Below are 15821 nucleotides of genomic sequence, written 5' to 3' on the forward strand. Positions count from 1 at the left end.
GCTTGGATTCAAATTCTTGAAAGGCAAAACATCATCGTCAATCAGTTTCTGGACTTCAATCTTCAAGGAGAAACAATGCTCAACGTCATGACCTTGTGCCCCTTGATGGAAGGCACAAAAGAGGTCAGGTCTCCACCTAGCCGGTAATTTCTTAGGTATCGGCGGAGGTGGTCTGGTCTGGACAAGGTTTCTTTCAAGCAATGAAGGAAGCAGCTCCGCATATTTCATAGGAATCGGATCATACTGCGGTGTTTTCTGAGCCTGATGAGGTGGATTTAATTGCGGATGAGCCTGTCGTCGAGGATGACCTTTCGCCATATTCACTTCTTGGTCTTTCTTTTTTGAACTGCCTGCGGGGACACTTTCGTTGACCAATCGTCCTTCTCGGACCCCTTCTTCCAACTGTACACCCATACCAACCATCTCAGCAAAATTCTTGGGCGTACTTCCGACCATCTTCTTGTAGTAGAACTGATTGAGAGTTTTTAAGAAGAGCTTGGTCATCTCTTTCTCTTCTACACGCGGGATGACTTGGGCAGCGGTATCCCTCCATCGCTGGGCATACTCCTTGAATGTTTCCTTGTCTCCCTGAGTCATTGCCTGAAGATCGCTTCGGTCTGGAGCCATATCCACATTATAACTGTATTGTTCCACAAAAGCTTCACATAGATCCCGAAAAGTTTGGATTTTTGCTTTGTCTAGATTCGTGTACCATTTTGAGGCGGGGCCAGTCAAGCTTTCTTGGAAGTAGAAAATTAGGACCTGATCGTCCCGAGCATATGCATACATCCTTCTTACATACATTTTCAGATGTTCCTCAGGGCAGGAGTTCCCTTTATACTTCTCAAAATCTGGAATCTTGAACTTGTGAGGTATCTGGACATTCGGCACCAAACAGAGATCATAAGCGGTCTTTCCAAATTTTTCTTTCCCGAGGAGAGCCCTCACTTCTCGATGCATTTCATCATATTTTTCCCGCAAGTCATTCATTCTATCATCGGGCTCCATGTTCCCTGAATGGAAGATGGGTTCTTCATTTTGTGGGATGGAAGTCATGGCAGCTAGAGGAGCTCTCACAGGAGGCGGAGGCACACAAGCTGTATATTGATGAGTAGGCATCCGAGTTTCAGAAGCAATAGGCTGGAATACTTCACTGAGACAAATAGGGACACCCCAAGGACGACTTTCTGGCATAGAATTTGGTGGAATACTGACAGGTATCGCCCATTCAGGGGCAATAGAGACAATTGCTTCGGCCTGAGTGCTGATAGGGGGAGGAGGTGGTGGCTGATTATGTGCAGCCGTCAATGCTTTCATCAATTCAGTCATTTCATCCATCTTAGTTCGCATGACTGCCACTTCCTCGCGAAGCAATTGATTTTCTTGTTCGAGGAACTCCATCTTTTCCTCATGATTGTTCGAGTGTTGTAAATGCGAGTGGGTTTCAGATGAGGATGCCATGACTCTTTTGAGATGGATTGACCTTTAGCAGAAAAAACACAGTGTAAGACTTAGACTTGAAATTATGAATGCAAAATGATGTATGATATGCTTAGACACGTTTTTTGAAGGACTTGTCAAAGTAATTGTAGACTTGATAAAGAACATTGTTTTTTTGCAATTTGTGAAAATGTTGCAATTGGTTCCCTTTTCAAAAGTAAGAACGAAACCAAGGAAAAAAAAGTTCTTAACAAAAGCTAAAGCTTAGTTAAGGTTTTTGAGTTTGTATTTCTTGGTGTTCCTTCTTACAAGATCCATATCTTTGATGTTTACAAGAAACTTATCTAAGTCCTTTGATATTAATGAGAGAAAAAAAGTTTTTATGAATGAATGCATGTATGCATGATTATGCTAAAGAACATGGAATGCATGGTGATGTTAGGTCCATAATGATGGAGCTTAAAGGTAACAACGCCATTTGGTAAGGACTATGGTTTCATTTGTACCTGTATTTCGGGTTCTACCAAGTTCCCAAAGTCATTAACTACCTCCGAATGTTATCAGGTTACAAGACTACTCTTGATCCAATAATATGCGTAGGAAAGTTTCATTTGAGTGTAGTATCGCGTATCAACTAATTCAAGACTACTCTTGATTAGCCACCGCACTACGTCCTAAAAGGCCAAGATGGGTTTAAGGTAACTAAAGGTCCTCAACTTCGACGGTCACTTGAAAATATAATGCCAACACGACTATTCATGCCAACATAGATTACTTTCAAGATTCCTCCATTGAGTGGGGTTATACCACATGAACCTAAACACGAGACTTGACTCTCGGAAAGGCACTTTGGTTATACCACCGTCCTATCTTATGTTTCTCTCAAGCCCGGGTGTAGGGCTTTATCTCACCACTCATATTTAAAAAAAAAGGAAGAAAGAGAGAAGATAAAAGATATATACAATTATTTCCATCTTTATTTTTGTTTTTAAGCAAGTTATAGCATAGAGAATTAAATAAGGCCAAGTTAGGCTCAACCCTCTTAGGGGATCCCCAGTGAAGTCGCCATTTCTGTCGCGTCATTTTTCGGAGATCAAGGCTATTTGATTAGCTTTTGACTCGCTAATTTATTTCACGACTGAACATTTAATTTTTTTAAGAAAGAGGGGAAAAAAGTTCAAACTACCCCATTTTGAAAAGATTTTGGGTTCGGGGTTAGTTACATAAAGGGAAGGTATTAGCACCCCTTATGTCCGTAGTACTCTACGGGAACCTCTTGATTTTATTTAATTAATGTGCTATAACTTGCTTGCTCATTTTTGAAAAGAAGGAATTAAAGTGGAAAAATAAAGACCTAATTATCTACATTTTTTTATTGATTTGGAAGGACATGGTCCTCTGCCTACGTACCCGTGAGGGATCAAAACCTCGTAGTTCGGGGTAGAAATTGACGTTTGATTGGTGGTGTGTTTTTTATTAGTTTTGAAAAAAGGTTTTAAGTTGAAAAGCCAAGTGGCAAATAAGAATTGGTTTGTATTTTTTATGTTAAAAGAAAATGACTTGAAGTTGAATTAAAGTTGATTGCAGTTTTGATTTATGAAAGAAATAAAAATAAAACGATCACTTGATTTAGGATCAAGGTTTTGTTTATGAAAATATTTTTTGTGATTTTTGTTATTTGATGTTTTTGTGGTTTTTGAATAAATAAATTAGAATATAAATTAACGGAGCATAAAGAAAAAAACGCGGCTACCCTAAGTTAGAAATATAAAATCTATGACTATTACATAAAAAGCCTATTTACATTCTAAGGTCTGCAATAGAAATTAAAATGCTAAAAAAATAAATAAATACGAAAAAAGAATAAAATAAAAAAAGGGTCCAAACACAAGGTGGGAGGGGGTGCAACAGTATTATGGGGGTGCAGAAAGCAGAAAAAATGAATTGGGCTGCAGGAGAACTGGCTGGGCGCGCTATTGGGCTAATGGGTTTCTGGGTAAACCGGTTCAGGTGAACCGAACCGGTTCGGAGGAGTATATAAATATGTGGTATCCGGTTTTTATTTCATTTTTACTTTCATTTCTCTCTCTTCCCTCTGTTCTTTCTCTCTTCTCTCTGTTCTTTCTCCTGTCTTCTTCTCCGACGGAAAGGATGGGGGTTCCGGCGGTGGTTGGCCGGCCAGTGCGGCGGCGCCACCACGCCGGAACCCTAATCTAATTTTTTTGCTTTTTTCGCTTATTCTTTTCCTGCTCTCTTCTTTTTTGTTTTCACGACCTAGATCTAAGAGATAAAGAAAATACTACCTTTTGCGTTGTCTTTGGGTCCGCTCACGATTGGTTGATTTGCGGTGGTGTGAACTTCGGTCGCTGCCTTGTGCTCCGGTCCGTTCCGACTCGGATTCGACGCGTCCGTTTGCTTCTGGCTCCGTTTGGTTTGTCCGGTTGGTACTTTGTGCTTCGGTTTCTGTTTTGTGTGTTTGTGTGCGTGCTAGATTGTGCGCCTCTGTGTTGTGCCGCTGCTCTTTCTCTTGCTGCGACTCTGTCTATTTGTGTGTTGTTGTTGGGCACGCCTTGCTGTATCTCCGTGCTGCTTTCGTTCCTTGTTGTTCCTCTGGATCTTTTATTCTGTGTGTTTGCAGGTTTTTATAGTGAGAGGCCGATGCTTGGGTTTGTTAAGGATGCGCACAAAATCAGAACAGATTGTGATGAGAAGCAATAGCTGTGTTGGATTGGGATGAGAATGAACACAACGCGTGGCTGAGGAAACGGACGCGCCGGAACTGGACATGAGTACGTGACAGGTTGGATTTGGACGTGTTTATGCATCTGGATTTTTTGGATTTTTCGGATAATAATAATAATAAATAAAAGTAAAAATGGTAAATAGATAAAAGTAAAAAAATGATAAGTGAGAAAAAATAAGAATAAAATAAAATAAATGCGGACTTGACTTTGGACTTGTCTAAAATGGAATTAAAAGAAAAATTGATTTAAAAAAGAAATGAAATTAATGGAAATAAATTATTAAAGACTGAGAGAAGAGGACCCGATTCGGAATAAAATGAGGTATTTTAAAATACCTTCCTGCCGAATTTTTCACTGAAACGTGAGACCGATCAGGGTTAAATGACGCGTGTCAGTGAGATCTTGGGTCAAAAATTGGGGTATGACAACTTCCATGTTTGTGATCCTTGTGTGAAATTTGTGTATCCATAAAGCATTAATTTATGATTCAACATGAAATTTCTTCTTCATTTGAATTAAAATTTGTTTATTGATTAAAATTGTTTATTATTTTTTGTTGATTGTACTTTACAATTTGACATTTGTATGCATGTTTACTCAGGTTTCTGTGTGGGCTTATGTGTGTTTGATGTCAAACTCATATAAGGAAGAGAACCAGTTGAATTTTGAGGCTGTTCACTTGATGGATCTTCCAAGCAATAATCATCAGCTGGATGTAGAAGAAAAGCAGTGTATGTCAAAAGAGTTAGAAAAGCAAGTAGTTGATCCAAAGGAAGAGGAAAAGTCGAAGAATGAAGAAGAGGATATGCAAAATGATGTCATTTTTCCTGTCCATTCCATAGACAACGGGAATGGAAAAAGGTATGACATTATGGTTTCTGACTCAAATTTGCTTAGTGAGCATCTCGGTCGAGATATATCAATCCATTGTCTTCTTCGGTTGTCAAGATCTGATTATGGTTCAATTGCTGCAATAAACAAGAGCTTTAGATCTCTAATTAGATCAGGAGAACTATATAAGTTACGGAGAAAAGCGGGCATAGTAGAACATTGGGCGTACTTCTCTTCTGAAGCCCTTAAATGGGAGGCTTTTGATCCAAATCGTAATCGATGGATACATTTGCCAAAAATGACTTGTGATGCATGTTTTTCGCTGGCAGATAGGGAATCGTTGGCTGTTGGTACTGAGCTTCTAGTCTTTGGAAAGGAATTAATGGATCCTATCATTCATAAGTATAGCCTTCTGACAAATATGTGGTCAGTTGGAAATATGATGAATACTCCGAGATGCTTGTTTGGTTCGGCTAGTCTTGGAGAAATTGCAATACTAGCCGGTGGTTGTGATCCATGTGGCAACATATTGAGCGCTGCTGAGCTCTATAACGCAGACACTGGAAATTGGAAGACCCTTCCAAACATGAATAAAGCAAGAAAAATGTGTTCAAGTGTATTCATGGATGGAAAATTTTATGTCCTTGGTGGGATAGCAGCTGACAAAAAAACACAGCTTACATGTGGGGAGGAGTTTGATATGAAGACAAAAAAATGGCGTGAAATACCTAACATGTTCCCCGTACGAACTGGAGTGTTTGAGACACCACCTTCTTTTGGGTCACCTCCTTTGATTGCAGTTGTAAAAAATGTATTGTATGCTGCAGATTATGGACAACAAAAAGTAAAGAAGTATGATAAAGACAACAACTCTTGGGTCATCATTGGAAGCTTTCCCGAGCAAGCTACTTCGATGAATGGTTGGGGATTAGCCTTTCGAGCATGCGGAGATCATCTATTATTTCTTGGAGGTCCTGTTATTCATGGTGGAATAATGATGGAAATCAATGCTTGGATCCCAAATGAAGGAGAGCCACAATGGAATCGGCTTGCAGGAAATCAATCAGGGGGTTTTGTGCATAATTGTACTGTGATGGGATGTTGATGGTAGTACTTTTGCTTTTTTTTATTATTTCATGTTTTTAATTTAGCTCAAAATATTGTAGTATAATAACTTTCGGTTTAATGTTGTGGGTGTTGTTTTTATAATAATGGATTTTTCTGGTCTTTATTATATGTTGTTTTTGTTTTTAATTTCCATTTTCTTATTGGTGTTAGTGAGAAAATATTTAGCTAGTTGTTATGATGGATTGTCAAAGGTTTTTATTTGATGGAGTAATAGATATCAATAGCGGTTTTATTTTTTGAAGACTACAGTGAAAGTGTCACAAAAAGAAGGGTTAATATTTTAACACTTTTTAATTTATAACCTATAATTCAAAATGCTTAATGAAATTAGTAAGGTCAATTTGACACTAATGAAAGCTTCTCTTGTTGGAAAGATTAAGTCATAATATAAATCTTATGAAATTTGATAACCTATATTTACATTTAAATGTGCATAATTTCTTACAAGTAAAATAACTTGTGTAAGTAATAAGATACATTTTTTTTAATTAAACTTCTTCATGTTTCACAACAACATGACCTTCTGATTAATAACAAAAGTTTTTCACTATGAACATCACTTGGGTTATGCAAAAATTAATTTATGTATAAAGCATAAACAAGATAGGAAGAAAATATATGCACAATAATTTTATTGAATATACTTATTTATGTATCTTTATTTTTAATAAGTTATGCAGCTTTTTAGAGAGTAATATATGTTAGATTCTTGAATGGAAGAAAATATATGGAAACATAACATCAGTCTAAATGAAACTTTACATAAACTATTTGAAAGTTATTATAATATTTATGTTGTCAACAAATATAACAAAATTATTTCCAAATATTTTCATGATATAAAAGGAACAAATTATGTGGAGCAACCCTGTACATTGCAATGATCTCGTTAACTTCCTCTATGGAGAAGAGTTAGAGCAACTATCCTTGGCATTTTTCAAACTCTGCATGGTTAATCTCACTGATCATTACTATGTAAACGGAAAATTTCTTTTCCAATTGTTTAAGAGTTGTAAGCTTCTCGAAGAGGCCATCCTTGTTAAATGTATTCATTTAACAGAAGCAGGCGTTGCTTCTGCTCTACTTGAAAAATCAACATTTTGGTTTTTATCCTTTACACTCTATGAACGACAACAAGACTATGCGATGTTGTTTGCATGCATTAGGAACTGCCCTTCACTTAGAGAGATCATATTCGACTACAAGCGTTGGGTAAGTCGGATAAGAAGTGTAGAGAATTATAATTCTTTAATGGATATTGTTATAAGCCCTCAAATAAAGTCTCTTAGTTTGCAAGGCAGTGGTGCGTTAAAAGATAAAAACATCAAAATGTTTTCGGAGCCACCAGAGGGTTTACTTCCGCAGCTACAGGCTGATACCCGGCGAGAGATGTATCACAGAGACTAGTTTTTAAATGATTTTTGTTTTCTTTTCTTTTGGTTAGCTTCTTATCTCAAAAAAATACATTAATGCCAATTTTGGTCAAATATTTTATATTTTTATTGCTATAAGTTTTTTTAATAGATTGCTATTATTTGTATGGTCAAAATTTATATTGAAGTAGTCAAAGGTTTTTGATAAACTCAAATTAACTTAGTTCATTTAAATAATTTTTATAATATAATTATCTTAATTATATATAAAGAGGAGAATAGAGTTACTCCACGAGTAACTATAAGTAAAGTAACACTATATCATTCCTCACTATTTTTTCTAAATTACCATACGTATGAGTCAACGATCAAATCCATGATTGTCTACTTAAGATGACCAAATCCTTTCAATTTTAGACCAATTCATTTTTGAAGTAATAACTCTCTTCATAGTTTCTAGAATAACTTGATTTCTCATCACATAAAAAATATTCTAAATTTTATAACAATATTAATTAAGTATTATCTTTTGAATTATTAATTACTCCCTATGTTATATTATAATTGTCGATTTTCATAAAGAAAAAAAAAATCATATTTGTTTGTCATTTTCAACATTATATTAAATATTAGCAAAGTCTACCCACTAACAAAGTATACCCATAGAAAATTGTCGAATTATAAAAATAAAATAAAAATCAAATTTGTTTATCATTTTCACACAATGAATGTAAATTTAAAGGTAAAATTAAATTTAATGGGATTTGAACAAAGTCTACCCATAGAAAACTTCAGTTTTTAAACTTCATAATTACTCTTATTTTTTATAGGGGAAATTTAAAAACAAAACACCGACATGGTGTTGGGAGTTGCTAAAAAAAAGCATATTTTCGAGAGAGTTGGTAAAATAGCACTTCCCAATGAAAACAATTATTTAATAGGTAGTCTATCCCATGTGAAAAAGTGGATGTTCCATTGTCACCTCGCGGATTAGTCGCATAAAGGGATTTTACTGTTGGATACCTTAGACCACCTACTAGAAGTCAAAGATCCAAATTACAGTGGTTTAGGAAAAAAAAAGTAGATGCGTGAGAAAAAGATAAAAAAAGTTTAAATAAAATGAAAGGAGTTGATATGGTGGAAAAGAAAGAAAAAACAAAAATTAAAGTAAATTAAAAGAGAAATTAAATTTATATACAATGAACCAAGTTCACAATATTTTCAAGTAACAGACGTTAGAGGTTTGTCTTTACTCAGGCTCCAAACTAAAGTTGACAGTATTTTCAAGTAACGGACGTCAGTGATTTGCATTATGTGGTTTTCGTTCACCATAGGTGCACATATTTCTTTGAAATATAACTTAATATTATTTTCACTATAAATAAAGAATAATATAGACACACAAACAATATGATCTCTGAAATATAAAATTTTAAAGAGAGTATATACACTCTCAAGAATAGAGAAGTGGTAGATAGAGAACTAACTTTTCAATTCTTTCAAATTCGTAAGTTTTTCTTCTTGTGCTCTCATTTTATTTTGATCTGATTTTTTTCATGTGTGTTTTTTTTTTTCCTACTTGGTAATCCTTTTGTTTCATTTTTTTAGTACAAATAATCGTGTAGCAATAGGAGAGTGAGAGTCATGCAAATTCTACTTATAAGGGAACCTTTCTCAAAAGTTATTTTGTTGCTGATGGATTTTTTTTTAAAGATTGTTGATGGAATGGTGTAGACCTTAAATTTGGATATGCTACATTTTGATTTATTTTAATTTATAATAAAAGTAACCTATGTGTATTTGACTTTCAAAATGATAAGTTTTTAGGACATTAAATTTTTATTTTTTATTATCATTTTTTATAGGATAGTATCGTAAACTGGATACTCACTTCCATGTTTGTGATCCTTGTGTGAAATTTGTGTATCCATAAAGCATTAATTTATGATTCAACATGAAATTTCTTCTTCATTTGAATTAAAATTTGTTTATTGATTAAAATTGTTTATTATTTTTTGTTGATTGTACTTTACAATTTGACATTTGTATGCATGTTTACTCAGGTTTCTGTGTGGGCTTATGTGTGTTTGATGTCAAACTCATATAAGGAAGAGAACCAGTTGAATTTTGAGGCTGATCACTTGATGGATCTTCCAAGCAATAATCATCAGCTGGATGTAGAAGAAAAGCAGTGTATGTCAAAAAAGTTAGAAAAGCAAGTAGTTGATCCAAAGGAAGAGGAAAAGTCGAAGAATGAAGAAGAGGATATGCAAAATGATGTCATTTTTCCTGTCCATTCCATAGACAACGGGAATGGAAAAAGGTATGACATTATGGTTTCTGACTCAAATTTGCTTAGTGAGCATCTCGGTCGAGATATATCAATCCATTGTCTTCTTCGGTTGTCAAGATCTGATTATGGTTCAATTGCTGCAATAAACAAGAGCTTTAGATCTCTAATTAGATCAGGAGAACTATATAAGTTACGGAGAAAAGCGGGCATAGTAGAACATTGGGCGTACTTCTCTTCTGAAGCCCTTAAATGGGAGGCTTTTGATCCAAATCGTAATCGATGGATACATTTGCCAAAAATGACTTGTGATGCATGTTTTTCGCTGGCAGATAGGGAATCGTTGGCTGTTGGTACTGAGCTTCTAGTCTTTGGAAAGGAACTAATGGATCCTATCATTCATAAGTATAGCCTTCTGACAAATATGTGGTCAGTTGGAAATATGATGAATACTCCGAGATGCTTGTTTGGTTCGGCTAGTCTTGGAGAAATTGCAATACTAGCCGGTGGTTGTGATCCATGTGGCAACATATTGAGCTCGGCTGAGCTCTATAACGCAGACACTGGAAATTGGAAGACCCTTCCAAACATGAATAAAGCAAGAAAAATGTGTTCAAGTGTATTCATGGATGGAAAATTTTATGTCCTTGGTGGGATAGCAGCTGAAAAAAAAACACAGCTTACATGTGGGAGGAGTTTGATATGAAGACAAAAAAATGGCGTGAAATACCTAACATGTTCCCCGTACGAACTGGAGTGTTTGAGACACCACCTTCTTTTGGGTCACCTCCTTTGATTGCAGTTGTAAAAAATGTATTGTATGCTGCAGATTATGGACAACAAAAAGTAAAGAAGTATGATAAAGACAACAACTCTTGGGTCATCATTGGAAGCTTTCCCGAGCAAGCTACTTCGATGAATGGTTGGGGATTAGCCTTTCGAGCATGCGGAGATCATCTATTATTTCTTGGAGGTCCTGTTATTCATGGTGGAATAATGATGGAAATCAATGCTTGGATCCCAAATGAAGGAGAGCCACAATGGAATCGGCTTGCAGGAAATCAATCAGGGGGTTTTGTGCATAATTGTACTGTGATGGGATGTTGATGGTAGTACTTTTGCTTTTGTTTTTATTATTTCATGTTTTTAATTTAGCTCAAAATATTGTAGTATAATAACTTTCGGTTTGTTGTTGTGGGTGTTATTTTTATAATAATGGATTTTTCTGGTCTTTATTATATGTTGTTTTTGTTTTTAATTTCCATTTTCTTATTGGTGTTAGTGAGAAAATATTTAGCTAGTTGTTATGATGGATTGTCAATGGTTTTTATTTGATGGAGTAATAGATATCAATAGCGGTTTTATTTTTTGAAGACTACAGTGAAAGTGTCACAAAAAGAAGGGTTAATATTTTAACACTTTTTAATTTATAACCTATAATTCAAAATGCTTAATGAAATTAGTAAGGTCAATTTGACACTAATGAAAGCTTCTCTTGTTGGAAAGATTAAGTCATAATATAAATCTTATGAAATTTGATAACCTATATTTACATTTAAATGTGCATAATTTCTTACAAGTAAAATAACTTGTGTAAGTAATAAGATACATTTTTTTTTAATTAAACTTCTTCATGTTTCACAACAACATGACCTTCTGATTAATAACAAAAGTTTTTCACTATGAACATCACTTGGGTTATGCAAAAATTAATTTATGTATAAAGCATAAACAAGATAGGAAGAAAATATATGCACAATAATTTTATTGAATATACTTATTTATGTATCTTTATTTTTAATAAGTTATGCAGCTTTTTAGAGAGTAATATATGTTAGATTCTTGAATGGAAGAAAATATATGGAAACATAACATCAGTCTAAATGAAACTTTACATAAACTATTTGAAAGTTATTATAATATTTATGTTGTCAACAAATATAACAAAATTATTTCCAAATATTTTCATGATATAAAAGGAACAAATTATGTGGAGCAACCCTGTACATTGCAATGATCTCGTTAACTTCCTCTATGGAGAAGAGTTAGAGCAACTATCCTTGGCATTTTTCAAACTCTGCATGGTTAATCTCACTGATCATTACTATGTAAACGGAAAATTTCTTTTCCAATTGTTTAAGAGTTGTAAGCTTCTCGAAGAGGCCATCCTTGTTAAATGTATTCATTTAACAGAAGCAGGCGTTGCTTCTGCTCTACTTGAAAAATCAACATTTTGGTTTTTATCCTTTACACTCTATGAACGACAACAAGACTATGCGATGTTGTTTGCATGCATTAGGAACTGCCCTTCACTTAGAGAGATCATATTCGACTACAAGCGTTGGGTAAGTCGGATAAGAAGTGTAGAGAATTATAATTCTTTAATGGATATTGTTATAAGCCCTCAAATAAAGTCTCTTAGTTTGCAAGGCAGTGGTGCGTTAAAAGATAAAAACATCAAAATGTTTTCGGAGCCACCAGAGGATTTACTTCCGCAGCTACAGGCTGATAGCCGGCGAGAGATGTATCACAGAGACTAGTTTTTAAATGATTTTTGTTTTCTTTTCTTTTGGTTAGCTTCTTATCTCAAAAAAATACATTAATGCCAATTTTGGTCAAATATTTTATATTTTTATTGATATAAGTTTTTTTAATAGATTGCTATTATTTGTATGGTCAAAATTTATATTGAAGTAGTCAAAGGTTTTTGATCAACTCAAATTAACTTAGTTCATTTAAATAATTTTTATAATATAATTATCTTAATTATATCTAAAGAGGAGAATAGAGTTACTCCACGAGTAACTATAAGTAAAGTAACACTATATCATTCCTCACTATTTTTTCTAAATTACCATACGTATGAGTCAATGATCAAATCCATGATTGTCTACTTAAGATGACCAAATCCTTTCAATTTTAGACCAATTCATTTTTGAAGTAATAACTCTCTTCATAGTTTCTAGAATAACTTGATTTCTCATCACATAAAAAATATTCTAAATTTTATAACAATATTAATTAAGTATTATCTTTTGAATTATTAATTACTCCCTATGTTATATTATAATTGTCGATTTTCATAAAGAAAAAAAAATCATATTTGTTTGTCATTTTCAACATTATATTAAATATTAGCAAAGTCTACCCACTAACAAAGTATACCCATAGAAAATTGTCGAATTATAAAAATAAAATAAAAATCAAATTTGTTTATCATTTTCACACAATGAATGTAAATTTAAAGGTAAAATTAAATTTAATGGGATTTGAACAAAGTCTACCCATAGAAAACTTCAGTTTTTAAACTTCATAATTACTCTTATTTTTTATAGGGGAAATTTAAAAACAAAACACCGACATGGTGTTGGGAGTTGCTAAAAAAACGCATAGTTTCGAGAGAGTTGGTAAAATAGCACTTCCCAATGAAAACAATTATTTAATAGGTAGTCTATCCCATGTGAAAAAGTGGATGTTCCATTGTCACCTCGCGGATTAGTCGCATAAAGGGATTTTACTGTTGGATACCTTAGCCCACCTACTAGAGGTCAAAGATCCATATTACGGTGGGTTAGGAAAAAAAAAGTAGATGCGTGAGAAAAAGATAAAAAAAGTTTAAATAAAATGAAAGGAGTTGATATGGTGGAAAAGAAAGAAAAAACAAAAATTAAAGTAAATTAAAAGAGAAATTAAATTTATATACAATGAACCAAGTTCACAATATTTTCAAGTAACAGACGTTAGGGGTTTGTCTTTACTCAGGCTCCAAACTAAAGTTGACAGTATTTTCAAGTAACGGACGTCAGTGATTTGCATTATGTGGTTTTCGTTTACCATAGGTGCACACATTTCTTTGAAATATAACTTAATATTATTTTCACTATAAATAAAGAATAATATAGACACACAAACAATATGATCTCTGAAATATAAAATTTTAAAGAGAGTATATACACTCTCAAGAATAGAGAAGTGGTAGATAGAGAACTAACTTTTCAATTCTTTCAAATTCGTAAGTTTTTCTTCTTGTGCTCTCATTTTATTTTGATCTGATTTTTTTCATGTGTGTTTTTTTTTTCCTACTTGGTAATCCTTTTGTTTCATTTTTTAGTACAAATAATCGTGTAGCAATAGGAGAGTGAGAGTCATGCAAATTCTACTTATAAGGGAACCTTTCTCAAAAGTTATTTTGTTGCTGATGGATTTTTTTTTAAAGATTGTTGATGGAATGGTGTAGACCTTAAATTTGGATATGCTACATTTTGATTTATTTTAATTTATAATAAAAGTAACCTATGTGTATTTGACTTTCAAAATGATAAGTTTTTAGGACATTAAATTTTTATTTTTTATTATCATTTTTTATAGGATAGTATCGTAAACTGGATACTCACTTCCATATTTGTGATCCTTGTGTGAAATTTGTGTATCCATAAAGCATTAATTTATGATTCAACATGAAATTTCTTCTTCATTTGAATTAAAATTTGTTTATTGATTAAAATTGTTTATTATTTTTTGTTGATTGTACTTTACAATTTGACATTTGTATGCATGTTTACTCAGGTTTCTATGTGGGCTTATGTGTGTTTGATGTCAAACTCATATAAGGAAGAGAACCAGTTGAATTTTGAGGCTGTTCACTTGATGGATCTTCCAAGCAATAATCATCAGCTGGATGTAGAAGAAAAGCAGTGTATGTCAAAAGAGTTAGAAAAGCAAGTAGTTGATCCAAAGGAAGAGGAAAAGTCGAAGAATGAAGAAGAGGATATGCAAAATGATGTCATTTTTCCTGTCCATTCCATAGACAACGGGAATGGAAAAAGGTATGACATTATGGTTTCTGACTCAAATTTGCTTAGTGAGCATCTCGGTCGAGATATATCAATCCATTGTCTTCTTCGGTTGTCAAGATCTGATTATGGTTCAATTGCTGCAATAAACAAGAGCTTTAGATCTCTAATTAGATCAGGAGAACTATATAAGTTACGGAGAAAAGCGGGCATAGTAGAACATTGGGCGTACTTCTCTTCTGAAGCCCTTAAATGGGAGGCTTTTGATCCAAATCGTAATCGATGGATACATTTGCCAAAAATGACTTGTGATGCATGTTTTTCGCTGGCAGATAGGGAATCGTTGGCTGTTGGTACTGAGCTTCTAGTCTTTGGAAAGGAATTAATGGATCCTATCATTCATAAGTATAGCCTTCTGACAAATATGTGGTCAGTTGGAAATATGATGAATACTCCGAGATGCTTGTTTGGTTCGGCTAGTCTTGGAGAAATTGCAATACTAGCCGGTGGTTGTGATCCATGTGGCAACATATTGAGCTCTGCTGAGCTCTATAACGCAGACACTGGAAATTGGAAGACCCTTCCAAACATGAATAAAGCAAGAAAAATGTGTTCAAGTGTATTCATGGATGGAAAATTTTATGTCCTTGGTGGGATAGCAGCTGACAAAAAAACACAGCTTACATGTGGGGAGGAGTTTGATATGAAGACAAAAAAATGGTGTGAAATACCTAACATGTTCCCCGTACGAACTGGAGTGTTTGAGACACCACCTTCTTTTGGGTCACCTCCTTTGATTGCAGTTGTAAAAAATGTATTGTATGCTGCAGATTATGGACAACAAAAAGTAAAGAAGTATGATAAAGACAACAACTCTTGGGTCATCATTGGAAGCTTTCCCGAGCAAGCTACTTCGATGAATGGTTGGGGATTAGCCTTTCGAGCATGCGGAGATCATCTATTATTTCTTGGAGGTCCTGTTATTCATGGTGGAATAATGATGGAAATCAATGCTTGGATCCCAAATGAAGGAGAGCCACAATGGAATCGGCTTGCAGGAAATCAATCAGGGGGTTTTGTGCATAATTGTACTGTGATGGGATGTTGATGGTAGTACTTTTGCTTTTTTTTATTATTTCATGTTTTTAATTTAGCTCAAAATATTGTAGTATAATAACTTTCGGTTTGTTGTTGTGGGTGTTGTTTTTATAATAATGGATTT

At 34.1% G+C, this 15821-nt stretch overlaps 2 protein-coding genes and 1 pseudogene across 2 annotated transcripts; all 3 read left to right on the forward strand.

Moving 5' to 3' along the window:
- Positions 1-4731: 4731 nt before the first annotated feature.
- Positions 4732-6221, forward strand: LOC120580234 (F-box/kelch-repeat protein At1g26930). The gene has a single exon (XM_039833774.1). The coding sequence runs from the start codon at positions 4774-4776 to the stop codon at positions 6118-6120; it is 1347 nt and encodes a 448-aa protein (XP_039689708.1). The 5' UTR covers positions 4732-4773; the 3' UTR covers positions 6121-6221.
- A 3304-nt stretch (positions 6222-9525) lies between these two features.
- Positions 9526-11027, forward strand: LOC120580238 (F-box/kelch-repeat protein At1g26930-like; annotated as a pseudogene).
- Positions 11028-14378: 3351 nt separating this feature from the next.
- On the forward strand, positions 14379-15821 carry LOC25480296 (F-box/kelch-repeat protein At1g26930). Its single transcript, XM_039833775.1, has one exon. It carries the CDS (start codon positions 14379-14381, stop codon positions 15705-15707), a length of 1329 nt encoding a protein of 442 aa, XP_039689709.1. The 3' UTR covers positions 15708-15821.

This window comes from Medicago truncatula, chromosome 4 (assembly GCF_003473485.1).
Source record: "Medicago truncatula cultivar Jemalong A17 chromosome 4, MtrunA17r5.0-ANR, whole genome shotgun sequence".
NCBI classification, from domain to species: Eukaryota; Viridiplantae; Streptophyta; class Magnoliopsida; order Fabales; family Fabaceae; genus Medicago; species Medicago truncatula.

Coding starts and splice junctions, on each gene's coding strand:
- LOC120580234 (XM_039833774.1), top strand. CDS start 4,774: ATGTTTACTCAGGTTTCTGTGTGGGCTTATGTGTGTTTGATGTCAAAC.
- LOC25480296 (XM_039833775.1), top strand. CDS start 14,379: ATGTGGGCTTATGTGTGTTTGATGTCAAACTCATATAAGGAAGAGAAC.